The sequence below is a fragment of the Aulonocara sp. 'chitande type north' Nkhata Bay genome, linkage group LG6 (genome assembly GCF_057382095.1).
Source record: "Aulonocara sp. 'chitande type north' Nkhata Bay isolate Kocher_YH1m ecotype deep benthic linkage group LG6, A_spYH_male_GT1.1, whole genome shotgun sequence".
NCBI lineage: Eukaryota > Metazoa > Chordata > Actinopteri > Cichliformes > Cichlidae > Aulonocara > Aulonocara sp. 'chitande type north' Nkhata Bay.
The window spans coordinates 30,580,373-30,604,457 of NC_141349.1; the positions used below are offsets into that span (position 1 = coordinate 30,580,373).

The 24,085-nt window shown below is 41.0% G+C and overlaps 1 protein-coding gene across 2 annotated transcripts in view; it reads right to left on the bottom strand.

The window, feature by feature from the left end:
• LOC147328095 (inactive rhomboid protein 2-like) overlaps positions 1 to 24,085 on the bottom strand; it is a 41,238-nt gene that overhangs the window by 6,679 nt on the left and 10,474 nt on the right. For both annotated transcript variants that reach the window (XM_086296251.1, XM_086296250.1), the window contains exons 2-17: positions 13,960 to 14,100; positions 11,739 to 11,890; positions 10,918 to 11,101; positions 9,960 to 10,181; positions 9,620 to 9,745; positions 9,236 to 9,333; positions 8,897 to 9,121; positions 8,604 to 8,715; positions 8,223 to 8,297; positions 6,125 to 6,286; positions 5,781 to 5,869; positions 5,633 to 5,696; positions 5,397 to 5,491; positions 5,224 to 5,299; positions 5,048 to 5,148; positions 4,363 to 4,516 (exon numbers count right to left, since the gene is read on the bottom strand). In XM_086296251.1, coding sequence (XP_086152377.1) covers positions 4,363 to 4,516; positions 5,048 to 5,148; positions 5,224 to 5,299; positions 5,397 to 5,491; positions 5,633 to 5,696; positions 5,781 to 5,869; positions 6,125 to 6,286; positions 8,223 to 8,297; positions 8,604 to 8,715; positions 8,897 to 9,121; positions 9,236 to 9,333; positions 9,620 to 9,745; positions 9,960 to 10,181; positions 10,918 to 11,101; positions 11,739 to 11,890; positions 13,960 to 14,082 — 2,058 coding nt within the window. In that variant the 5' untranslated portion in view covers positions 14,083 to 14,100. The remainder of the gene's footprint in view (positions 1 to 4,362; positions 4,517 to 5,047; positions 5,149 to 5,223; positions 5,300 to 5,396; positions 5,492 to 5,632; positions 5,697 to 5,780; positions 5,870 to 6,124; positions 6,287 to 8,222; positions 8,298 to 8,603; positions 8,716 to 8,896; positions 9,122 to 9,235; positions 9,334 to 9,619; positions 9,746 to 9,959; positions 10,182 to 10,917; positions 11,102 to 11,738; positions 11,891 to 13,959; positions 14,101 to 24,085) is intronic.

Genomic DNA, 24,085 nt, shown 5'->3' on the forward strand with positions numbered 1-24,085 from the left:
AAGGCTGGAGCGGTCCCACTGACCCTCCAGCAGATGACGAAGGCTGGAGCGGTCCCACGGACCCTCCAGCGAAGGCGGATGAAGGCTGGAGCGGTCCCACGGACCCTCCAGTGACGACAAAGGCTGGGGCGGTCCCACGGACCCTCCCCTCAGCGAAGGCAGACGAAGCTGATGAAGGCTGGAGCGGTCCCACTGACCCTCCAGCAGACGACGAAGGCTGGAGCGGTCCCTCGGACCCTCCAGCGAAGGCGGATGAAGGCTGGAGCGGTCCCACTGACCCTCCAGCGACGACAAAGGCTGGGGCGGTCCCACGGACCCTCCAGCGACGACAAAGGCTGGGGCGGTCCCACGGACCCTCCAGCGAAGGCGGATGAAGGCTGGAGCGGTCCCACGGACCCTCCAGTGACGACAAAGGCTGGGGCGGTCCCACGGACCCTCCCCTCAGCGAAGGCAGACGAAGCTGATGAAGGCTGGAGCGGTCCCACTGACCCTCCAGCAGACGACGAAGGCTGGAGCGGTCCCTCGGACCCTCCAGCGAAGGCGGATGAAGGCTGGAGCGGTCCCACGGACCCTCCAGCGGAGACGGACAGCTGAAGCGAAGGCAGACGAAGATGATGAAGGCTGGAGCGGTCCCACTGACCCTCCAGCAGAGGACGAAGGCTGGAGCGGTCCCTCGGACCCTCCAGCGAAGGCGGATGAAGGCTGGAGCAGTCCCACGGACCCTCCAGCGAAGGCGGATGAAGGCTGGAGCGGTCCCACGGACCCTCCAGCGACGACAAAGGCTGGGGCGGTCCCCGGACCCCCCAGCGAAGGCAATCCCGGACGAGCCCGCATATGTTACACCCCGGCCTAGGCAACCGGAGTGCAACACGAAAAAAAGTAAAAATAAAGAAAAAAAAACACACACAAAAACCCCACTAAAGCTCACCACCAAAATCCCGAAACGAAAGTATTTACAACAAACTATTTATTTACAACAAAACACCAAACTATTTACAACACGGGGGAGATCGCGACCATGACACACTGAAACACAGGGTTTAAATACCTAGAGGGAGCAATCAGGAAAATGGACAACAAGAGGGAAACACAGCTGGGGCAACTCAGAACTGACGAGACAGGGAAACGTAAACTGAAAAGACTAAGATAACACAGACTTTCACAGTAAAACAGGAAACACATAACAGTCACGCCAAAAACAACACACTGACAACACCGAAACGTAACACTATTAAACCCCTCATTCAGAAGTAACCTGCTCACTGCTCTCAAACTGAATCAGAAGCTTTGTGTGTTCCCGTATGACTCTCTCATAATCACCTAAATGTTTTTGTACAAATAATCTAATGAATTATATTAAGAAGTGTTCTGACAGACAGACACTCCTCTCCAATTTCTCCTTGAAAGTAACGTATATAATCTCCAGGTATCCCTTTATATTTCTCCAGAAACCACTCTTCAAATTCTTTCACTCAAATACCAAGATAAAGAAGAAAACTCACCGACGTCTCACTGTCAACACGCTGACTTTTGCACTGTTTGGATTGTTTTTCCTGTTGTTTAAAGCTTTTAGGTTTCACATTCTCACAGTGTCAGGATTTAATTAATTCTAAAATGTCAAGTCTATTAAAGTCTCTGAGCGTGAACAGCTTTAATCTAACTGAAGGCAGGTAAATGTGTTGTAATAACTCCACAGTGAATTACTTCTATACTGTTAAGCAGCAGGACAGGAAGCACCTAAAACGGAGCCAAACAAAAGTTTAAAACTGAAACAAAAACTCAAGATAATATATAAACAGTGGACATAATATTAGTCAAGCTGACTCTATTTGTTACAGTAAAAGCAATAAAAACATCGTTTTAAAAAGTTATCCGTTTTAAAGACACCAAACCCCAAAACATGAAAGTCGGGTCGAGAACTGATTTTTTAAAGCATCCAACCTGAGCAGGTGCACCTCCTGAAGTATATCAAAGCCTTTTAATGTAACTTAAACTGCTTGAAGATGTTTTCTGGCTCCTAAGAAAAAAAATGTTGTGGTTGTAAATGTGAAAGGAGGAGGAAGGTATGGTCAGCATACTTTATGTTGTATGCAGCACTTTTACATTTAGCGTACCCTGCACTGGTGGTTAGCAAAGAGACGTTTGACTGACATTATCAAATAATAAATATTCATGCTTGCTCGTCTCTCTGCAGAGCTTAATGAACTGAAACTAAAGTTGTTCCTTCACAAATCCGTAGAGCTCCTTTACTTGTGAAAACTATTATTTCCAGCCACAGCTGCTGTTTGAGCCATTTTTGCTAAAGCCACAGGGGCTCCTTAATTCAACAGTAAAGGGATAATCCACTTAAATCGCCTCCTTAAGTGGCCTCACTGCATGTGCTTCCTCTGGTTATTCCTGGTGCGTGAAGACATGTGAGCTGGTCACTGATATTTAGAACTACAGTAATTGTCAGGTAAAAACAACTGGAGCTCGCTTATAAAATCAAGCCATCGTGTACGTAAATGTGTTACGTGTTGGTCTCTTTATACATTAAAACTGTCCCCTCTATCAGTGAGGAACTGTTTCGTGTGTGTGTGTGTGTGTGTGTGTGTGTGTGTGTGTGTGTGTGTGTGTGTGTGTGTGTGTGTGTGCGCGCGTGTGTGTCTGTCTGTCTGTCTGTCTGTCAGGATGGACCTGTTCAGGAACGTGTGGACCAGGTCTGGTCTCTGCAACAATCGTCTTTGTTTAAAAGGAAAAACATGAAATCCCATTCACTAAGTACCACAGCAGTGGCCTTTGTTAACCCGCACAATGGCATTAGGCTAATCTCTTAAAGGGGAAACTGGACTATATAGATACATTCAGAAGAAAGCAGGCTTGCTGGTAAAAAGCCCCCCCCCCAACGTTTATTCATTTGTTGTTGGGGTTTGTTTTTGCAAAAATGACAATGAATCACTTAAAGTAGTGACCATAGTAGTGTTACTCTTTAAAAAAAAAAAAAGAAAAAAAGAAAAAGAGTGAAACACTACTGCTTCAGGCGAGATCTGCTTTCCTCCTTGTAAATATTTACGTGTATGAAATTCAACCACATCGGCTGATTTAATCTAATATTTTCTGGTGAGTTTTTTTTTTTTTTGTTGTTTTTTTACAAACAATAATGCAGACAAGGCAGACAACAAAGGAACAGCATCAACTATTTAGAGCCTTTTAAAACGACATACAGACATCAGTTAACATAGCATGTAGCTGCAGCTGATTCAGCAACTATTTTCTATCTCACACTTGATCTTGTGTGAGGATTGCCTCAACTTTCCTTCAGCACATCCAGCAGTACGGTTATATGCAACAGAACTGTGAATAACAGGTCACCTTTCTTTCTTTATCCCTGCACAGTCATAACTGATTACCCTGCTGGTTGCTGTGCTGTTACCGGTCACTGAAATGTTGGGAGCGCTGTGACACGTCTTTCTTGGATGCTTTACGCTCGGTTTGGTGGGGCTGCTGCTTTCGCAGTAAAGTTGTCTCATGTGCTGTTAACCCAAGTTCGGTTTCTCCAGGCACTTCCACAGTTAATACCACAAGTGTTTCCTGCACCCCTCTAAACCTCTAGACTAAGATGGTCAATTCTGCTCCAATAATCCCCAACAGGAGAAACCCTCGTCCAGTGAGTGAACTCAACTAAGCTGAGCTAAGCCACAGAGTTTAGACAGCAGGCACAGAAACTGCAATTCAAATAAGAATGTAACACAAAACTAACGAGAGCTGGAGCTCACACAGGTGACATTTAGACCTGAACTCAGATTATAGTGTAGCGAGAAATACATGAAGTGAAACAGCATGACGGTTTCTCCCTTTAGATAATTTAGGGGGTAAATGAGGAAGAAAGCACATAAGTATATACAATGTCTGATTTTACATCGCAGAAATTTGACAGTGTGAAAGTACCTGTGTGTGTCAAGTGTGAGTGCTTAATCAACAGAAGTACATCCAATCCTGTCAAAAGTCACTGCAACTCAGATATGTTGGTGTTTAGAACAAAGTGTGTGAAAAGCTGTTTTTTCTTTCTTCAGCATCGTGTCCAAGGACACACTGGCATGTGGGCTGGATCGAACCAGACCTTCTATTTAGTGGGCGATTTGCTCCTGAGCCCCAAGTGCCCCACATATACAGACTTAACAGATTAAACAGAGTTTCCTTATAGCGGATGCGACTGGAATATTCACTTACCAAGGACACTTAACTGAAGGTTTAACATAAACTTTCAGACAAATGAATTTAAAAAGCTTAAGTGCACAAAACTTCACATCCTGTGTGCCTTGAAACTTTCAGAGAAAAAAAAAAGTGTATTAATGTGTATTTACATATATGTGACGAACTCACCTCGGCTCTGTAGGGCAGGAAGAGGGCAGAGGCGAGGTTACCAGTGATCCCACTCAACATGTAAATGATGGAGATGCGAAGCCAACCTGCCAGCTTCTCCAGGTCCCTCAGTATGGTCATCTGGAACACTACGGACACCACGCAGTGTAAAAGCCTACACACACACACACACACACACACACACACAAACAAAGGTTATCACTGGTAACTAAAACTCCTTTCCACCACTGCATTATCACAAATATGCATTTAGGATTTTTTTTTTTTCCCCCATTAAGCTCCTTTGGCTTGTTTGCTCGCCTGCTTTTAAAGGGTTACATCTGAGGGAAATCCCTTGTGCCTGCCTGGTATTAGTATTACAGTTCTCATGTGAGCGAACGTCTCACGAGCACTGGGTCCTCAATTAGATATGTTTCATTAGTTTTGAATCCTCAAGGATGCTGACACAGTGAAACTGCATTAAGTAATCACTCATAGCAAATTAATGAAACAGTTCATTGACTGTGTAAAAGGCTTTGTCATGGCATATTACACAGTCTCACAATATATCATCAATGCTACATTCAGCTGAAATAGCTCATTCATAGATAGACGTGTCAGAAATTAAAAGATCTGTGCAACATAGCCATAAAACATGACCACAGGAAAAATAAATCTTTGTCTTGCTGCAGGGGGAAGTGCGTACCCAGCATGTAGGAAGAGAGAGAGCCAGAGACGGTAGACTTGATCGGGAACGTCAGGATTAAGGAAGGGCAGCAAGCCGCACACATCATCCAGACAGTGGACCTGTGTAACAACACTGCAGTCAGAAACATACTAAAGAAAAAGACACACACACTCATCATCATGCACACACAATACCTGTGAGCAGAGGGTGGCTTCCTCGTGGAAGTAACCATGCATGAAAGTGCAATACTCTCTGGTTGCGATTTCACATCTACAAATAAATACATAAATAAATAAAATTTTATTTATTTATTTAAAACAGATGACCTCAGAGTAGCAAAGCGCTTTAGCAAACACATGTTTCGCACCTGCCCTTAGTTCCTATGCAGCAGGGCCGTCCTTTGATGTTACAGTCCATGTGTCTGTAGCCTGTGTGACTCCACTTCTTTGGATATGTACAGATCTGACAGCAGCACAGGTAAAACCAAAAAAAAAGGGAAAAAAAAGAAAAAGGAAAATTAATATAAAATGTGGTTCAGATGCAAGTGAACACAGAGTAGCAACAGAAAAATGAAGAATGAACGAGGCAGCGGTGGCCCCTCACCGGCCACGTGGTGATGTCATCCTTCCATAAATGAGGCTCTGCAGAGGCAGGCTCCTCACATATTCTGTTCACAACAAGAAAAGCATCAAAGTGGTGAAACGCTGCTGAGTCTTTAATGACACACTTTAATTAAGCTTCATATCCTCACCTGGGGTCCTGGTGACAGACAGAACCGGACGACCTACTGATGTTTTCCATTTGTTCATTGTCCCATTTAATAAAGGTGGCCAGCGTCTCCTGCATGAAGTTATTATACATTTATATTATTATAAATATTTAAGACACAGTTTTCTTTCTCATTTACCAAGCACAGCAAAGAAATGAAAAACGGATTATGTTTCTTTTTTACTGCACACCCAAAATCTGCATCTAAAGGGGAAAAGTTCAAGAGTACAGCAAAGACACTGTGAATGATTAGCACGAGCGTTTAAGTGATTATATGCTTAAAGATTATAAACTCATGTGCACAGGTATGTGTATATTATCACGTACAGAGCAGCCGGAGCTGAGGGTCTGCACACATCCGGAGTTGTCATTCTGAACGCAGCAGCCAGAATCTTTCTCGAGCTCTCTGGCCTTCTCGATCAGGCTGACGATTTGTGCATCCCGACGGATGCAGGGGGAGAATTTTGCCCCCAGGTGGATGAGGTCTTCCTAAAAATTGATGGAAATGATTTTAAAGATCAAAAAAAATGTGGTAACACACATGCTAAACACAGATTAAGATGATAAAGAAATAAACTGGTGCCTGTCTATCTTTTAAATACACAATTTTCCCCAAAGGTATTTACTCCTGTATCCAAATGTTGATGTTGGCTCTGTTCATCTGGACGTAGCGTTTTTAGTGGGGGAGACGTTTCATCACTCATCCAAGTGACTTTATCAGTCTCAGCTGACTGCAGGTTCCCTCAACCTTATAAACAGCAAATTTGCACAATGACTGAACGTAGCACCACTGAGGGAACAATGGGCTGTGAGGTCAGTTCCTTGATCATTAATATGCAAATTGTCATGACCATTGATCAACAACCACTGATCAAATCCTGTTGATCAAAGACCACTGATCATTGATCAAGGACCACTGATCAAAGGCCATGAGTACCATTCACAGAAAGTTGGGAAATGGCTGCAATCACAGCATTGTAAGAAGGTGAAGATGCCCCCCTCCTCGATTCAGAGATGGTCTTTCCCTTTTTACGTAAATGGCCTCCTTGACTCAAACCTCCATAATGACATCTCTCACTTTCTCAACAAAATCCAAGGTGTTCTGGATGTGGTGTTCAGAGCCGTCTACAAGCGGGTTGAGGAGATCAAAGCCAGAAACTTTGAGATGTTATAGGTGACCGAGTTGATCATACAGACAATTAGTCTTAAAGGTAAACCCTGTTTATTTATCTTGGGTAAACCATACAGACTTTGTGTAGATTCGCCTGGGTAAAACCTGTGGTATGAGGTCCCGTCAATACCATTGTCTCATTCTAACTGCATCAGACAATCTATCACCCTCTTCCTGTAACCACTTCCTGGGTCTCGTTTCAGGGGTTTGTAAGTATTTACAAATTACATATCACGATGTCATAAGTCACTGGACACTGTGAACATCCACGGTCACCACTTCATGCATAATGGACCTTCCATGTATATGGACATGTGCAGGTATATATGTCTGTATATGTATACATATGTATATTTAGTGTGTACGTGTCTATAAATAGGAATAGCAGTGGTACAATAGCTATATCAAGCTATATAGTTTATGTCTTCCATATTTCCAACTATATCCATAATCACATACTGTGTATGCTACCATTGTATATAGTGTATTATCTTACTTTTTTTCATTGATTGCACTTATTTGTATTTTTGCATTTCCTTCTGATATCTGTACCTGAGCTGAGGTGACGCAATAATTTCCCCGTTGTGGGATCAATAAAGTCTTATCTTATCTTATTTTTGTCACTGAGCAGTGACAAAATTTTTCTCATGATATTCTTCCTTGCACTTATCCTTGTCTGTTGGAAGGATGATAATGTTATTGTCATTACTAAGAAAGGTCCATAAAGTCATGGATGAGCAAGTGTAGAAGAGACTGACTGTCTTAATCTCAACCCAAGTTCATAAGGGTGTGAAGGCAGACGAGTGGATACTTTTGGCAACATAGTGTATGTGCTCATGCATTCAAACATAGAAGTTCCGTTATTTTTCTTAATAAATTACTAAAACCGGTCAGCTCAGCCTCCATTTAAACAATTTACTCTCACAACTGAAACGATCAATTTTAAATGCAGAAAATAAATTGACATTTTTAGGCTTGTAACTTAATAAATGCAGTAAATCATCACTGATAAAACATGAAGTGAGAAAATAAAGTAAATGCACTGGAGGAGGGCAGAAGTGTCCCACCTGAAAACACAGCAAACCTAAACTTCACACCAAATGTGAGCTCCCTTTAGCTGTGCTAGTATCATACATTCTGGCTGTGTTCATTTTACCATATCGACCATTTTTGGGAGCTGTTCCCTTAGGTTTTGCACATCTAGACAAACATCCAAAGCCGTTCTAAGCACATTAATAATACAGCTAAACTTACAGAGCTTGGACCAATCCAGAAGTTCTGTTGTTGGACATACTTAACACTCTCATAAATGCCTTTGTTCTTCAGCACCTACAGAGGGCAGCAGAGCATCACAGTTTACAAATGAGTCTGATCAAGGACTTGTGAGTATTAGCTTGCACAGTAATACACATCTCTTTCTGTGAGTTTTAGGACACAAATACAGCTACTAAAAAGTTGGTAATATATTTACATTGAGTGTTCAAGAGCAAAAAAAGGAATTCTAATTTCAATACTGAGTTACACTACGAAATGTTAACCTTCAATTTTCACACTGATATGAAACCTGTCATGTCAAAAAGTATATTTTCTATTTTTAAATATTGCTCCAAATTAATCTGTGAGATATATACTTACCAGCTCAGTTGTCGAATGTTGTGCAAACCCAACAGGGGCAAACCCATACGTGCAGCAGGCCAGCAATGTGATAACGATGTGGACAAATGTAATCCAGTAGGTAAAGTAGGGTCTGAAATCATGCACACCACAAAACAGTGCTGTGAATCGAGTAACAGCTAAAACAAAGACTAACCAATAAATACTTTCAGCACTTTGTCAGCCTAATTAATTATCTCTCTCTGAATTGTGTTATGTTGATTTAAATCAAGCAAATAATTCACTTGTATATATGCACAGTGCTCATTCCCAACCTGTGGCTGTGGAAGTCGTCCAGCTGCTTCTGGACGTTGCTGCTAATGCTTCGTCGATACTGTCGGTTTAGCCATTTCCCCACAACTCCCAAACCATACTGACGTTTTTGCTTGTCAAACGCAAAGTGCTTCACTTGGGAGGCAATGCGACGTCCGCGACGTGGTTGAGCCATTTCGTGGAATAGTGTTGGCATTTTAGGAGCCTGTGATAAATCCTTACTGGGACTGAGAGGAAGACAGGTATGCAAGACAGAGAAAGAATTAGGGTTAAAAAGGAAAAAAAACAAAACACAATGTGTGCAATTCAGAGACTTTGGTTGAGTATTTATATTTACTCACAGGCTGGAAGGTTGCTCGCAGGGAGCAAAAGAGGCAGACAAGGGAGGCGACTCAAAGACATCATCGGCCATGGAATATAACTCATCACGGACATCACCCTGTACAGAGGTAATGCAGGACACAGAGGACAAAAAGAGAGGGCAGTAATTAACGTGTAGTCACATGTTATGTGTTGCTGTATGGGACACACAAACAGCGAGGAAGACAGGAGGACAAAAAAAGAAAAATACAGTCACAGAAAAAAATGGAGGCTGAGAGAAGAAGCAGGTAAACAATGACAATCGAATGAAAACATAGAATTTTGTCAAACAGAGTAAAAGCAAGGAAAGAAACTGCTGCAAAGATCCGGGTGCCAAACGGGTGGCTGCGAGAGCTGCTGCTGACCTTACTGAAGAAGAGCGACTCGGATGCATCTGCAGAATCCACAGTGTCCTCGTCCATCCAGCTGGGCCTGACAAAGCTCTTCCTGGGGAAACTGCGACCAGCCTGTGGGCCTGCCAAGCTGCGACCCTGAACAACAAACACGCCACATGACATGCGGTTCTTCAAGTGCATAAAAAAGGAGAGATTTTAATGATGCTAATAATGATAAAAACAATAAATGCTGGCATTTACTGTCATTTTATTCAAAGGGATGGCTAAAAAGCATGCAAACACAGAGGAAACATTAAAGGCCGGGATTCGAACCAGTGCTCTTGCCACTCTGCTTTTCATTTCCACCCACCCTCAACAGGTTGGACGCAGCTCTGATGCTCATGCGCGCGACGGACTCTCGCTTTCGTTTGGGGAAGCGACTGTACCCGGAGCGCTGGCTGGTGAAGGAGATGAGTGAAGCGACGCCTGGTGTGACCGGACCCCCTTGAGCTGTTTGAGGTGTTCTTGGAGAGCGGCTGTCCAACTCATCCTGGCAGCGGAAGGCTCGCCCTCGTGCCAGGGGGTCCACAATCTAGCAGAAAGAGAGATTAGGGTCAGCCTGATAAAAATACTTCACTGTGACAGTCACGTGAATTTGAACTGGTAAGCATCTTTACATATTCCTACTGTGCCGACGTTGAAGAAGAAGCACTCTGTGGGTGAGCATGACAGGATCATATTTATAACTTACAAACTTCACAGTGCTGACACTGGGAGAGAGAGAACTGCTTTATGTGTTTGTGTAAACGTACATATATGTAGCAAAGAGGGAATGATGGTAGGTGTGTGTAGATGAGGACAGAGAACAAAAAGATGAACAAAATATTGGATGAGTGGAGCAGAACTGTCTGGCACAGACTGAAAGAGAGACATGATTCGTCTGCAGCACAGATGGTCCACGTCTGTAACTATGCAGCACTTTAATACAGTGTCTTCTTGAGAAATCTCTCCACTTCATCAAGTGAAAAAATGCAGGTGGAGAACAAAGAAAAAAAGTTGAGCTTCTTGGCAGTTTAGAAATGGAAAGTCTTAGTAGCTACACATGGAGCCTGCTGTGTGTCATTCTGTTTAGTTTCCTTCAGAACAAAAAGTTTTTCTTTTCTTACAAAAGTATCAGAATATTAAACAGAAAGTGCATCATGTTTCCTGGATGATGTTCTCCACTCAAGTTAAAATTACCGATAAGGTAGACATTTAAATAAAACTGTAGCATCCTAACAGTAGGATAACACACTAAGTGACGCTGTCTTTGTATGACGGTATTATACCCTGGGCATCCTGTGGGCAGCTGGTGAATCCAGGCTCTGGTCGATGCTGGTGGCCGTCTCGGGCTCTCTGTACTGGGGCTTCAGCTTGCCATAGCGCTGGCTGCAGTGGCGCAGGCTCTTCCGGTGCCAGACCTGCTGATTAGTCTCACAGTCTTCGCCCACACCGAACCACTGGGCTGTACTCCTGGAGGGACAGAAAGATTGTTCAGCTAAAAGAAGATATTCACAAAAATGACCTGAAATGTTTAGCATATACCTATTCTTAAAAGCTACATAAACAAGAAATGAAACGAAACATCCGAGTCTTGTTTTTCACCTTATATGAAGAGAGTAGATACTACCACAAAAGAAAAAAATAAACAGTTACATTTTGACACCAAATTACACAATGCAGCTTTGTTCAAGCTGATGTAGCTTGGATAACTTTCATATAAGGGAAGTCAAAAGTCACGTACTGTGCACTCTTAAAGACATTAGTGCACTTTATTACCAAACATTAAATGTCTTGACGCTTGCTGCACGCTCAATGACTGGACTATTAGGACATGTAGTTGATAAATGGGAGTAATTAAATGACTGCAATTAGGATTAGGATTATGAAGAGGAGATTTCTGGATGAATGAATTGTGTGTGCTTGATAGTTTTAGGTGAATGAACTGCAGGGAACAACACCCAGACTTCTTTGAAATACACTTTAGGGGAGAATGCTTACATACATTTGATTTTTTTCTGTCTCCCAAAGCTACTTATGCCTCCACTGTAGGTGGAGTCACACTTGACTCTGAGACAAAAACAACAGCAGAAGCAGCAGCAGAGCTTACTTTCGGATGCTTTGTGAGAGCGATGTTTGTCTGCTAAACTTCTCCCGTCTTTCTCTTGCTGAAAATTCTCCATCTCTATGTCCATCGACGCTCTCTGACACAGAACCGGTCGCTTGAGCACTTGGGTTTTTTTTCAGGGATTGTCGTGGTGGCTGACCAGAAGAAAGGAAGCGAAGAAAATGTTGTCATCAGAAATCTTTGCTGCTATAAAATATATAAGCTATAAAAACTAAATAATATTGCCTGTGCAGGGGGAAAGCCTGTCAAACGATCAGGTTGCAAGTACCTTCATAATTAGGCCATGCTCAATCTCCTTCCAGAGGAGTGAGGACAAATGCCCTCTTTTACACCAGTGGCTCTTAAATGTTATTCAGTTCAATGCTCCAAAAATGTTTGTGCCCCACGTGACAATTTTTAACATCAACAATTTAAAAAGGCATTAAACTCCCCGTTTCTAGCTCCAATAACCCCCCCCAAAAAAAACAAACAAAAAAAAAAAAAAAACACACACACACCTTCTGAAACAAAGCCTTGTTGAGCAGGCTCCAATGGTAACATTGACTGACTCCAATGACAAAAACGTATAAGACTTCCTCTGTAATCATTTTTTCTTAAGATCTAGTTGTTATTACTCTACTTAACTAAAATGCTTTTCATATGTAGTTTTTGTTTTCAGTTTTAGTTCAGAATAATAACACTGCCTCACACATCCTGATTAAGTATTAACTATGGCACATGATGCAGCAAATCAGTACCAAATTTAGGATGATCTAAAATTGTCTTTGTAATGGAAAAGCTAGTAGCATAAATACCTGCAGTGCAAAGCCACAGCACAAATTTACATGTTTATTACACTGCTTGCCTTTTAGAACAGTTTAAATGTGACATGCTCAGTTGAACTCTGAGCACCAACTAATTTGTGTAGCTAAAATGCCTTTGTTTGTGTTGCTAGCATGAGGCCCGCCGTTACAAATATATGGGCTACACAAACTGCCAGATAGTTGTGCCAACAGCCTGCTTGCGAGAGCAAGTGGCAATTACAGAGGCATCGAGGAACACTGTGCTGCTTTAATGTGTTGTAAACTCTTAAAAGTAAAGTACTGCCCATAATCGTTTATTTTCTTCTACTGTGCATCCTGAGTCAAATGATTATTACAAACCATTTATGAAGTAGTCCATCAGCCCATTAATCCATCCATTAATTTTCATAATCGCACAGTGAGTGAAACCGAAAATTGATCTGAACCTCCATGTGAGCTACCCACAAAATATCCAGACATGTTTTTTGGACCATGTTTATGAAGCAGATTGAGAGGAATGTGCTCTTTACTAACACAAAATGAATAAAAAGCCTTTCTTTGAAGAAATTTGTTCAGTAACAATCACAACACTCGGGCTTTTTTTGGCTCTGTTTTAATTCTGTGTTCATTGAGCTGATCTTTGCTTATCTCCGTTTAAATGAAGAACTTTGTGCTATACGCAGGAGTGAGTGATTCACAATGAGTTATTTTACAGGTCACTTTTTAGATTTCGCTACATTACATGTGATGTGAGAGAGTATGGAGCTTGACAGGCCACTAGTAGTAGTAGCACAAGAAAACAAAAGCTAAATAATGGTAGAGTAGAGAAGACATTTGTAAATATTTTCACACATTTTTCTGGGGAGAAAAAACAAGTTATTTTAAAATTGTATAATTGAGAGAAAAAAAACCCTTTTAAACCCTTTGACAACATAAAGAGTATATCAGTATTATGTTTGCCAGTCTGTGCTAATAAGAAAATCACCACACTTTGTGGGTAGTTTGCAGTATTGTAGACCATGTTAACCTAGTGCAGGACAGACTGTAGTGTCCGTGATCAACGTCAGCTCAGATGTAGTAGTCATCAATTTGGATTTCAGCCAGTAACGCTCTTCAGTATCACTTAGCAAATTACACTTTTACTTCGGTTTTTTAGTGGCTAGCCACCGGAAGGCATCCATGATAGTTCATTTAGCATGTACTAATATCTTGTAGAATTCATTGTGTTAAATCCACAGAGAGCAGCAAACTTCAGAGACAACAGAAGCACAGACCTGCTCATGAGTCAGTCTATATTTTCAGAGTTAGGGTCCATGTCAACCCTACGTGTTATGTGACAACACATTTAAATAACTGTTGCATGATACCAAGCAGTGAAGGACAGGGTCAGGTAAAAAAAAAAAAAAACACAACCAGCCTACCTGGGACATCACTGCTTCTGGTGGAGGGATGGCTATTACAAGGCTGGGTGGCTTCTTGCTCTTTAAACGACTATCTGTTCGGCCCTGGTACGGAGGAGGCTCCTCCCCTTCGTGTGATGCCATCCTGTCAGAGTGCTGGAGCTGAAAAAATCATGACAAAACAAAGTTTGTATTATTATTTGATAATCTGCATATATGCATGTCTACGGTGAGTCTCCATACATCAAACCTCCAGTAGGTGCAGAGATTTACTGGCAGGTTAAAACATAAATGGAAATACAGTGTAAGACAAACACGTTGAAGTCCGGACTCTGGGAGAGGCTAATCCATGACTGATACTGCTCCACTGTTTTTGTCTGTCCAGGTCTGCTTTTACTGCATTGGCAGTGTGTTTGGGATCATTGTCATGTTGAAAAATGAAGGTGTTCATAATTCCATCAATTTTGACAACATCCACAACACCACTGGCTGAAATGTAGCCACAAACCATGCCAGAGTATCCACCATGTTTTACAGATAGCTGCAGACATTAATGGTTAGCCTCTCTCCTTACCTCCTCAGCATATTCATTTTTTATGTTTGAATTATTCATAGGTCAGTGTTAAGTAGTGCAATTAAAAAAACAAACCCAGGTTGCTCCAAAAATAGTACAAGACTGGACTGACAATGAATGTAAAAGCAGCCAAAGTCCACAGACAATCTCTGAAAACTTCAAGAAAGTCTGGGGAACACTTCAAAAATAAAAAATAAAATAAAAATAATTAGAAAGTCAGGCTCCTTGGAAGTAAAATATAAAATAATGAGGTGTGGCACAGTACTGTAGGCTTCAGTATTACTGTTCATAAATATAGTGATTAATGCTTACTTACAAAATGTTGTACTGAAATATATCGAAAGAATATTGAATGCTCTAGCAGAGTCTTTATTTAAACTGGATTTATGAGCATGCATAATATATATTTTTTTATTTTTTTATTTTTTTCCCTCCCAGGTAAGGTCAAGAAGAAAAAGAAAGAAGAAGGACACATAAAGAAAGAGAATAAAAATGTCATATTTAGAAAATGAAATGCTTTTGTTTGCATTTATATCAGGTCTCTGCTGTGGCAGTGGACCTAATGCCTTCCTTCCTACAGCCAACAATAACCGAAAAAAGGAAACCATTACAGTCTATCCAAACAATCAGCCTCTAACAGCAACTGGCTCCCTTCCAGTTCCATCTGCTACTAAAAGGGGAAAAAAAACACTGCCAACTTTCTTTGCTTTTGCTTTCCTTGCTTTTTGATTCAAGGGAATTTCTTAAGTGATTCTTTAAGGCTTTGCACAGAAATTGTGCTGTATTAAGAAGAGAAACCTTCTCTTACATCAAAGTGTTCAGGTCACTTATGCTTATGTAATTTTAAAGGATGAGGAACAGGGCAGAATGATACATCTCCCGAGTGTTTCAATTACATGTATTTAGCCAAAACATCAAATAAAGCAATATATTTGTTTAAGTTTATAGTTATAAATATTCATTTTATTAGTAAAATCTCTTTGTAAGAAGGTGATACATGTGATACTACACTCAACAAAAATATAAACGCAACACCTTTGTTACTGCTCCCATTCCCCATGGGATGGACGTAGAGACCTAAAATTCATTCCAGATACACAATATAACCATCCCTCCCAAACAGTGGTCACAAATCAGTCCAAATGTGTGGTAGTGGGCACATCTGCTATATTGAGATAATCCATCCCACCTCACAGGTGTGCCACATCAGGATACTGATCTGACATCATGAGTAGTGCACAGGTGTACCTCAGACTGCCCACAACAAAAGGCCACCCTGGAATGTGCAGTTTTGTCTCACAGCAAAATGCCACAGATGCCACAAGCAATGAGGGAGCGTGCAATTGGCATGCTGACAGCAGGAATGTCAACCAGATCTGTCGCCCGTGCATTGAATGTTCATTTCTCTACCATAAGCCGTCTCCACAGGCGTTTCAGAGAATATGGCAGCACATCCAACCGGCCTCACAACCGCAGACCTCGTGTAACCACACCAGCCCAGGACCTCCACATCCAGCAGGTTCACCTCCAAGATCGTCTGAGACCAGCCACCCAGACAGCTGCTGGAACAATTGGTTTGCACAACCAAACAATTTCTGCACAAACTGTCAGAAACCATCTCAGGGACGCTCAACTGCATGCCCGTCGTCCTCATCGGGGTCTTGACCTGACTCCAGCTCGTCGCCGTAACAGACTTGTGTGGGCAAATGCTCACATCGATGGCGTCTGGCACGTTGGAGAGGTGTGCGCTTCACGGATGAATCATGGTTCACATTGTTCAGGGCAGATGGCAGCTGAGAATGTCCCAGTTCTTGCATGGCCAGCATACTCACCGGACATGTCACCCATTGAGCATGTTCGGGATGTGCTTGACCGGCGTATACGACAGCGTGTACCAGTTCCCACGAATATCCAACAACCTCGAACAGCCATTGAAGTGGAGTGGACCAACATTCCACAGGCCACAATTGACAATCTGATAGACTCCATGCGACGATGTGTTGCACTGCATGAGGCAAATGGTGGTCGCACCAGATACTGACCGGTTCTGGGTCCCCAGACCCCCAATAGCGCAAAAAACTGCACATTCCAGGGTGGCCTTTTGTTGTGGGCAGTCTGAGGTACACCTGTGCACTACTCATGATGTCAGATCAGCATCCTGATGTGGCACACCTGTGAGGTGGGATGGATTATCTCAATATAGCAGATGTGCCCACTACCACACATTTGGACTGATTTGTGACCACTGCTTGGGAGGGATGGTTATATTGTGTATCTGGAATGAATTTTAGGTCTCTACGTCCATCCCATGGGGAATGGGAGCAGTAACAAAGGTGTTGCGTTTATATTTTTGTTGAGTGTATATCTTTTCTGGAAATATACAACATCATGAATGAGTTATTTATCAAAAACAACTGAATGCGAAAAAAGAAATGGAAATACAGCACTAGTGAAAAGTTTGGACAATTAAATACCTAAATATTTTAACTAAGTGATGCAAAAATGATGTAATTATGAGACCACAGGCAGCCCTGCTCATTGATTTTTAAACAGTTAGAGGGATAGCTCCACCACACAAGAAAATCAGTCATACTGTGACTCTGCTCAATAAGGAGACTCTAAAAGAATTAAAGATCTTTGACTTCGAATGAAAAAGCAGCTGATAAACAATGATGTCACATAACGGTGATCAATAGTCTCCGTTAATCATGATACATTCGAGGTGGTGAGTAATCGCTATTGTTTTCTCAGCTTATTTTATTGATTGAATGTAATAATGGTGATCTAATAGCTTAAGCTTCTCCTACTAATGCATGCATTAAAGAATAAAACAAATACCTGTATTTATATTTTTATAATGCAATTGCAATTTTGTCAGTTGTAAGAGCAGCACACACAGCTAAATAATTAGAAACTTGATATTTTCAAATCAATGCACTTTAGTTAATTTTCAAGTTCTAAAATGTCAATCTCAGTTTTATATGTAAAAACAAACAAAACAAACTACAATTAACACTTTTTTACAATTTAAATAATGTGAATTAAGACTAAGCAATAGCAATATAAAGTTTTCAATCATGCAGTGCTGTTTCTGCCAGTCTCAAAGTGAATCATTTCTGATTTCTGACTTTAGTTCAGACAAAAACAAACAAACATGAAAGTCACTTTGAGCTGCCGCTTCAACCATTTACACTACTTACAGTTTCTGTTAATGTAAGCTGTGGAGATTATGTGCTTATATCAATAAAGCTCCACACCACACTGTAGAAAAATACTCAAAGGACCAACAGGATGACTCCTTTTAATATCACTTTGTCTCACTGTCAGTGTTTACTAACAACAAATCGTATTTATTGAATTGCATTGCGCGGATGACACAAATGACATATCCTCAACTTCGTTAGCCAAGTTGATGGAACGGAGCTGGTGAAATAGGACTCATTATTGTCTACACAGGGACTGAATTATACCGTCAAACTTACTTATCTTTGTCTCCCTGTCTTTACAAATCTCAGTTAATGGTGTAGCAAGCAGCCAGTCTATTCCTGGAGCTTAGAGTGTTTCACATAGCATTACACAGTGCATTTCCAGAGAAATTCAAGGCATTGCAGACATAAAACACCACACTGAACATAATGTCATTTTGCTTGGCTTGGCCAAAACATCCATTATGTCATTATGGTGTTCAGAGCCCTGAATGCTGTCCTGGAGTTGTGGTTTATAAAATCAATGCGAGTCCCTGAGTGTCTGGGACAGGAACGGCTGCAACATGGAAACCTGACACCAGCTCGGCCTAGTTTCCACTACAGAGCTGAGGAATGGCTGCGCAGGGCTAACCATAGTGTAGGCAACACTTACTCTGTCCACATACAAACAAAAAACACCATTTCTAAAATACCTTTATGTTATTACGAGTGTACATTTCAACACGGATCTCAATTAGGTGTGCTAAATATTTGAAGCTTAGACAGAATGCCTGGTTCAGCCCTCCAGAGACAGAAGAGGTTACTGGCAATCCAGCCTCTGGTTCAGTAGAGTAGTGGGCAGGGGCTGGAAATCACTCAGATAATGAAATAGCTAGGAATTTAGCTAATGGATGGAGTACTCGGGTCTAACCAAGTTTATCAATGTATGCAGGCAGTTGTTAGGGTCCATACTAGAAAACATATGGGTACAGATTGTAGAAGGATAACAGCGACATATAAAGAATAGAAACACAAGAATTGTATTAATTTTTGCAATGTTTCCCCCCCACATACACTTTACTTGCTGCCAAGGTAATAATAACTGTTATCCAATTAATTTTTGTGTTTATTTTTACTCCATTTGTATTTTTTTAAATCTGAAACTATCACTCACCCTTCACACTCATTTTGAAAGCTCACTTGACAACATTTTTTGAACCCTGGACCTTTCACACAGAGAGAGCAGATTTACTTGAACTTCAATTATAATGATGTGTCTCTGTGATATAAAAATAGTGATATAAAAACAAACAAATACACAAAAAACCAAAATGAAAAAACGAAACAGAAACCAAGGATTTGTTTCCTAAGCATCCTTTAAGCCACTTCAGTGGGACTTTAAGCCACGTCAGCCTTAGACTAGTCTAACTCTAATACAAGTATAATGCATTATCCACCACTTTATGTTGCAACTCTACATGCATTATTTTACAATTGAGCATCATTTTAAGCTAATTTAACAAAGATGTATTTTAGCTTCTGTTATGATAACAGAACATAACACAGCCGTGTCAATTGTTAAGAAATGTTGGTATGACAGCTGAAATCAACAGCAAGAAAAGGATCCTGGCATCCAACTTTTCAAGTTGGTCAAATTTTTTTTTTTTTAAAGAAATTTGGAAAACAAAGAAAACAAGTCCGGATCCTGTTCAACAAAATGTCAAAAGGCATTCTTGTTTGTTCTTCTGCTGTAACTTCATGCAAATGCAAACAGATTGCCAGCATGTTGTCATCAGTCTGAATGAGTCTTTGTCAATGAGCACAACTCGAGGGGACTTGACCCAACTGGCTGCCAGCTGGTTCTATTCTGCCTTTATTCCCATAGAAAAGGAAGGTTAATGAGCATGAAAGTAAAAGTCAAATGTGAAGATCTATCTATGAAGACATCAACCAATATGCCATTTTTGATGATTTATCAAAATTTATTTTAACTGGTGTATTACTAGAAATAGATTGGTTAACACCATGGTTATTGTGCTCTCTGCCTGTCAGAGAGCACCAGGAACGCTAACAAAGTCATATGAATGTGACCATGTGAGAAAAAAAAAGATCATATATGAAACTAATTTAGTCACGTTATGAAACCCTATGATCTTCTCTAGCTGTGTGAAAGCCTTTACCTCAACCAGAAGTAGAGATGGCACGATACCACTTTTTTATGTCCGATACCGATACCGATATCATAAATTTGGATATCTGCCGATACCGATATGAATCCGATATGGTGTTTTTTAATCAACAAAACTGTTTTTTAAATATCTTGCTGCATTTTGTATAAGTTCATACTCAAGTTTAAAACAACAACTACACTAAAGCTATTCTGTTATACCTGTATGCAAAAAAAAATATTTCATAGTACAGCAATACTGATCAATCTAATAAACTTAAACCTACACCATCCTCCCTATTCTGGTATTTTAAAGAGTACTTAGCATAAATATTAAGCAACCTAACTAATAGGGTTCCAACTCCCAGCAACAACAAAAATAAATAAATAAAAAATAGGGAACCACCCCTCACGCTCCACCTCATGATGCTTAATCGCCGTAATCAACCTTAATTTGATGCAGTGTGAAAAAAAAATGCACAGAAATCAATTATTTTTCAAGAAATATTAAATAGATTCAACATCTTTCTTCAACAAAATTGCAGACTGCACAGATGGTACCTTCCCAAAGGAAAAAGTAGTATAGCTTACTAGGGTATATTAGACTTAATAGTTACTATATACAGTAATGGACTTCTATTCATTTTGCATCAAATTAAAACTTTGGCTGTCAGATAATTATTTATTAAAAGCTAGACATTTTAAATGAGAATAAGAAAGAAAAGTATGTCTTTGTGCCCCCTTTTCCCTGTTAATGCCCTATCGGCCCCCCTGGCTAAACTTTGCTAGATCCGCCCCTGCACAGTTACCAGCCGTCAGCTACGTAGAAAAAGATCCTCGAGTAGAAAGTAATATTAAATAAATTCTAACAACAGCTGATCAAGCTTAAACGTGCTGCTGTTGTTCAGCCGCTGGTTTCCTCTTTCTGGTGCAAAGTGGGCCAAAAGCAAACAAGAGACACGGACTCGCGACAGAAAAGCCGATCAGCTGATCGTTAAGCAGTTTCATGATTGAAGTAGCAGCAAGAAGAGGCAGTCGCTTGTTAAGCTTAATGCAGGAATGCTTTACAAACATTCAGAGATGGACTTACACACTTGCTTTACTTCTCTCGGGATAACTTTGTCGGAGATGAAATGCCGGGTTGCTAGCGAAGCTCCAAATGCTATCCAGACCACCGACAGGTCCCGCATGCCACAGCCGCTCTATCACGTGATGCATACTGCTCCGACGTGCTAACCTGAGGTGAGTTACGGTGTGTTGCAAGTTTTGTGAGGTGCTTTCGTGATATTTAATGGATCGGATTACATTTTTTATTTTTCTCCGATATCCGATCCAGTAATTTAGGTCAGTATCGGACCGATACCGATACGTAATATCGGATCGGTCCATCTCTAACCAGAAGCAATGACATCAGAGCATATTTTCTAAAGCACCGAGAAGCCTCCCTTTCAAATCCATGTGCATTCCTTCTTTCATGTTGCAGATATGTTTCTATAAAAACTGAAACAGTGATACAAATCAAAAGCCAGCTGTTCAGGTTGGAACTGAATAAGAAACAAGTAAGATGTAAGATAAAACTGTTTGCTTCCACAGAACAACAAGAATAAACCACAAGAAAGACAACTGGAGGGGGAGTAGATTCGCTGAGGAAAGGACAATGACCACAATGACATAATCAGCAGTTTGTCACATGATATGGAAAGTACTGACACATCTTTGCCTCTCTAGGGTCTAATAATTCAATGCCTCACCTAACTGCTCCCTACTTGACCATTGACCAGCAGGGATGAATGTGCATGTGAGTGATGTCACATGGTCCTCTGAAGGGGTGTCATCATGGTTCAGTTTCCCCCAGTGTAAGGCCTGTCCTCCGCGTATTCTTGGTACACTGTCTAGTTTTAGCAACATGTATGGGCTGCAGACGCACACAAGGCACACTCTCTCTACCTGTTAAACCTCATTCACAGCATCTTAATGCATGTGCAATCATCCAGGTAAGTAAATCCCAAAAGGATGATTCTCTTCATCTGGACGTAGCGTTTTCAGTGGGAGAAACATTTTGTCAGTCATCCAAGTGACTTCTTCATTCTCAGCTGACTGCAGGTTTCCCCAACCTTATAAACACTACATTTGCACAATGACTGAACGTAGCCCACTGAGTAAACAATAGGCTGTGAGGTCAGTTTCTTGATCATTAATATGCAAATTGTCACGACCATTGATCAACAACCACTGATCAAACCCACTGATCTCATTCATGGTCCACATGAGGAAAGATGATGAGTTTCATTTTATGCCACACTCGCTTTGCACAGCAACTTAGCGATTCCACTGATCTCAGTGATCAACAATGGTCACCAATCAGCAATAGCTGGCAAGTCAAATTGATATTTAACCAGAGTTCCCCACCAATGATCAGAACAAACAAACAAAATCAAAAAAACTAAACAGAAACCAAGGATTGGTTTCCTAAGCGTCCAATGGGACTTTAAGCCACTTGACTCTTAGACTAGTCTAATACTAATAAGTCATACTGGTTATTACTTAAATAAATAAAAAATATAATTCATCATCTACCAATTTATGTTGCAACTCTATCAGTACTAGATTTATATTCATTTGAATTAACCTCACTATGGTTTCATGTTGACATCCATGGCACATATGCATGCAAAGACTCTTGCAACACAGAACTGTCTGGCCACACACGCAAGTTTATGTCATTACCCCTGCACTGAAAATGAAATGCATGAGTCATCTATTATCATGACCATCATAAGAAAACCGAAAGAGCCAGTATCTGTCTGTTATTCTGATTACAAATTAGACCTTAATAGAACTGGTGAAGGTGAAAGTGGGATGGAAGGCGAGCATTTTTTTAATATAGGAGGGGACTGAAAAATAACTACAGGACAAAAGACAGAAGTTAAGAGTCAGGTTAAATATTATTAATGAATGCCATTTTAGCTGCTCAGGCTATATCTGTCCACTTATAGTTACTATTACACAACGCTCTCACGTGGAGTCTACGTTCTCTCTCTGGAAGTGAGAAATAAACTCCCACTGTGTGCTCTCTCACCAGTGTTGTGTTTTCTGTATTTGGGCCATGCAGCATCCACCTCAGTCCCATTCTCTGACCTGGCAGCAATTCTGTAGTATCATTTACTGGAAATCGCACAGGGGGGTTGACAGGATGATCGGACTATGGCAAAGACCCAAAAACCTAGACTGCACTACTGGTACAGATAAGAGAGGGAGAAAGAGAGCAAACTGCTGACCTTCTAGTTAAGGCATTGCCCACGCTGGATCCAGTGTCTCAAATTACTATGCATCACAAAGGCTGTGGTTCCCACCACACTAAAGTCAGCCTCAGGAGATTTTCAGGTACTTCTTCCTGATTTTGAGGTTTGGAGGTGACCCAAAAGTCAAACCCGAAACCCATGCTTGCAAACCTGTTAGCATTCTCAATGTGCTGTAAGTAGGAGTTAGTTCAACTTCATCTGCTCCTGTGAGTCTATTGCTGTAATTTGGGAGCTCATCAGCTAGTCTGCTGACTTCGAATGGAATTATACTTGGTTTTGGATGTGCAACAGGACAGCTGTGCATAATAGTCCTTCCAATTACACTATTTCAAGTCTGCTCAAGTCTCCCTGAAAGATGCATGTGTGTGCATGCACTTACATCCCCTGATGACTGTGAACATATGGAAACACGTTTTAACAAGCTAATAAAAACCCAAATTATTGCAAGATGGAAAATGCAACATTGCTATTGCTCTCTATGAAGATTGTGTACTTATATAAAAATTATGTTTAGGTAACTGCACTTGGCCAACAAGAGGACAACAAAAGGGAAACATTAGTCTATGTATAATATAAAATATAAAACCACAAAAACAAAATATCTACTACGTGTTTTGGCAGCAACTCAGTGTGTATTTTTGGCATATCTGAAGCAGGGGAATGGTTGGAAAAACAAAATCAATTCTGTGTGCCTCCACAGCAGTAAAAACAATGTTCTTGGTGTTTACTGTGTGGAGAAAAAGCAGAAGCTTGCTGAACTGGGTTGACTTCAATGTTGCAAGTACCAAGCCCAGAATTGTTTTTCTACATTTCCATTTTAAGCATTCTAACCAGAGGAACTTAGTAGTAGTTGCACAAGCCTTACATTTGCTTCATGGATGCACATAGTGAGTACTGACAGCAGCAGGAGTTACCAGAG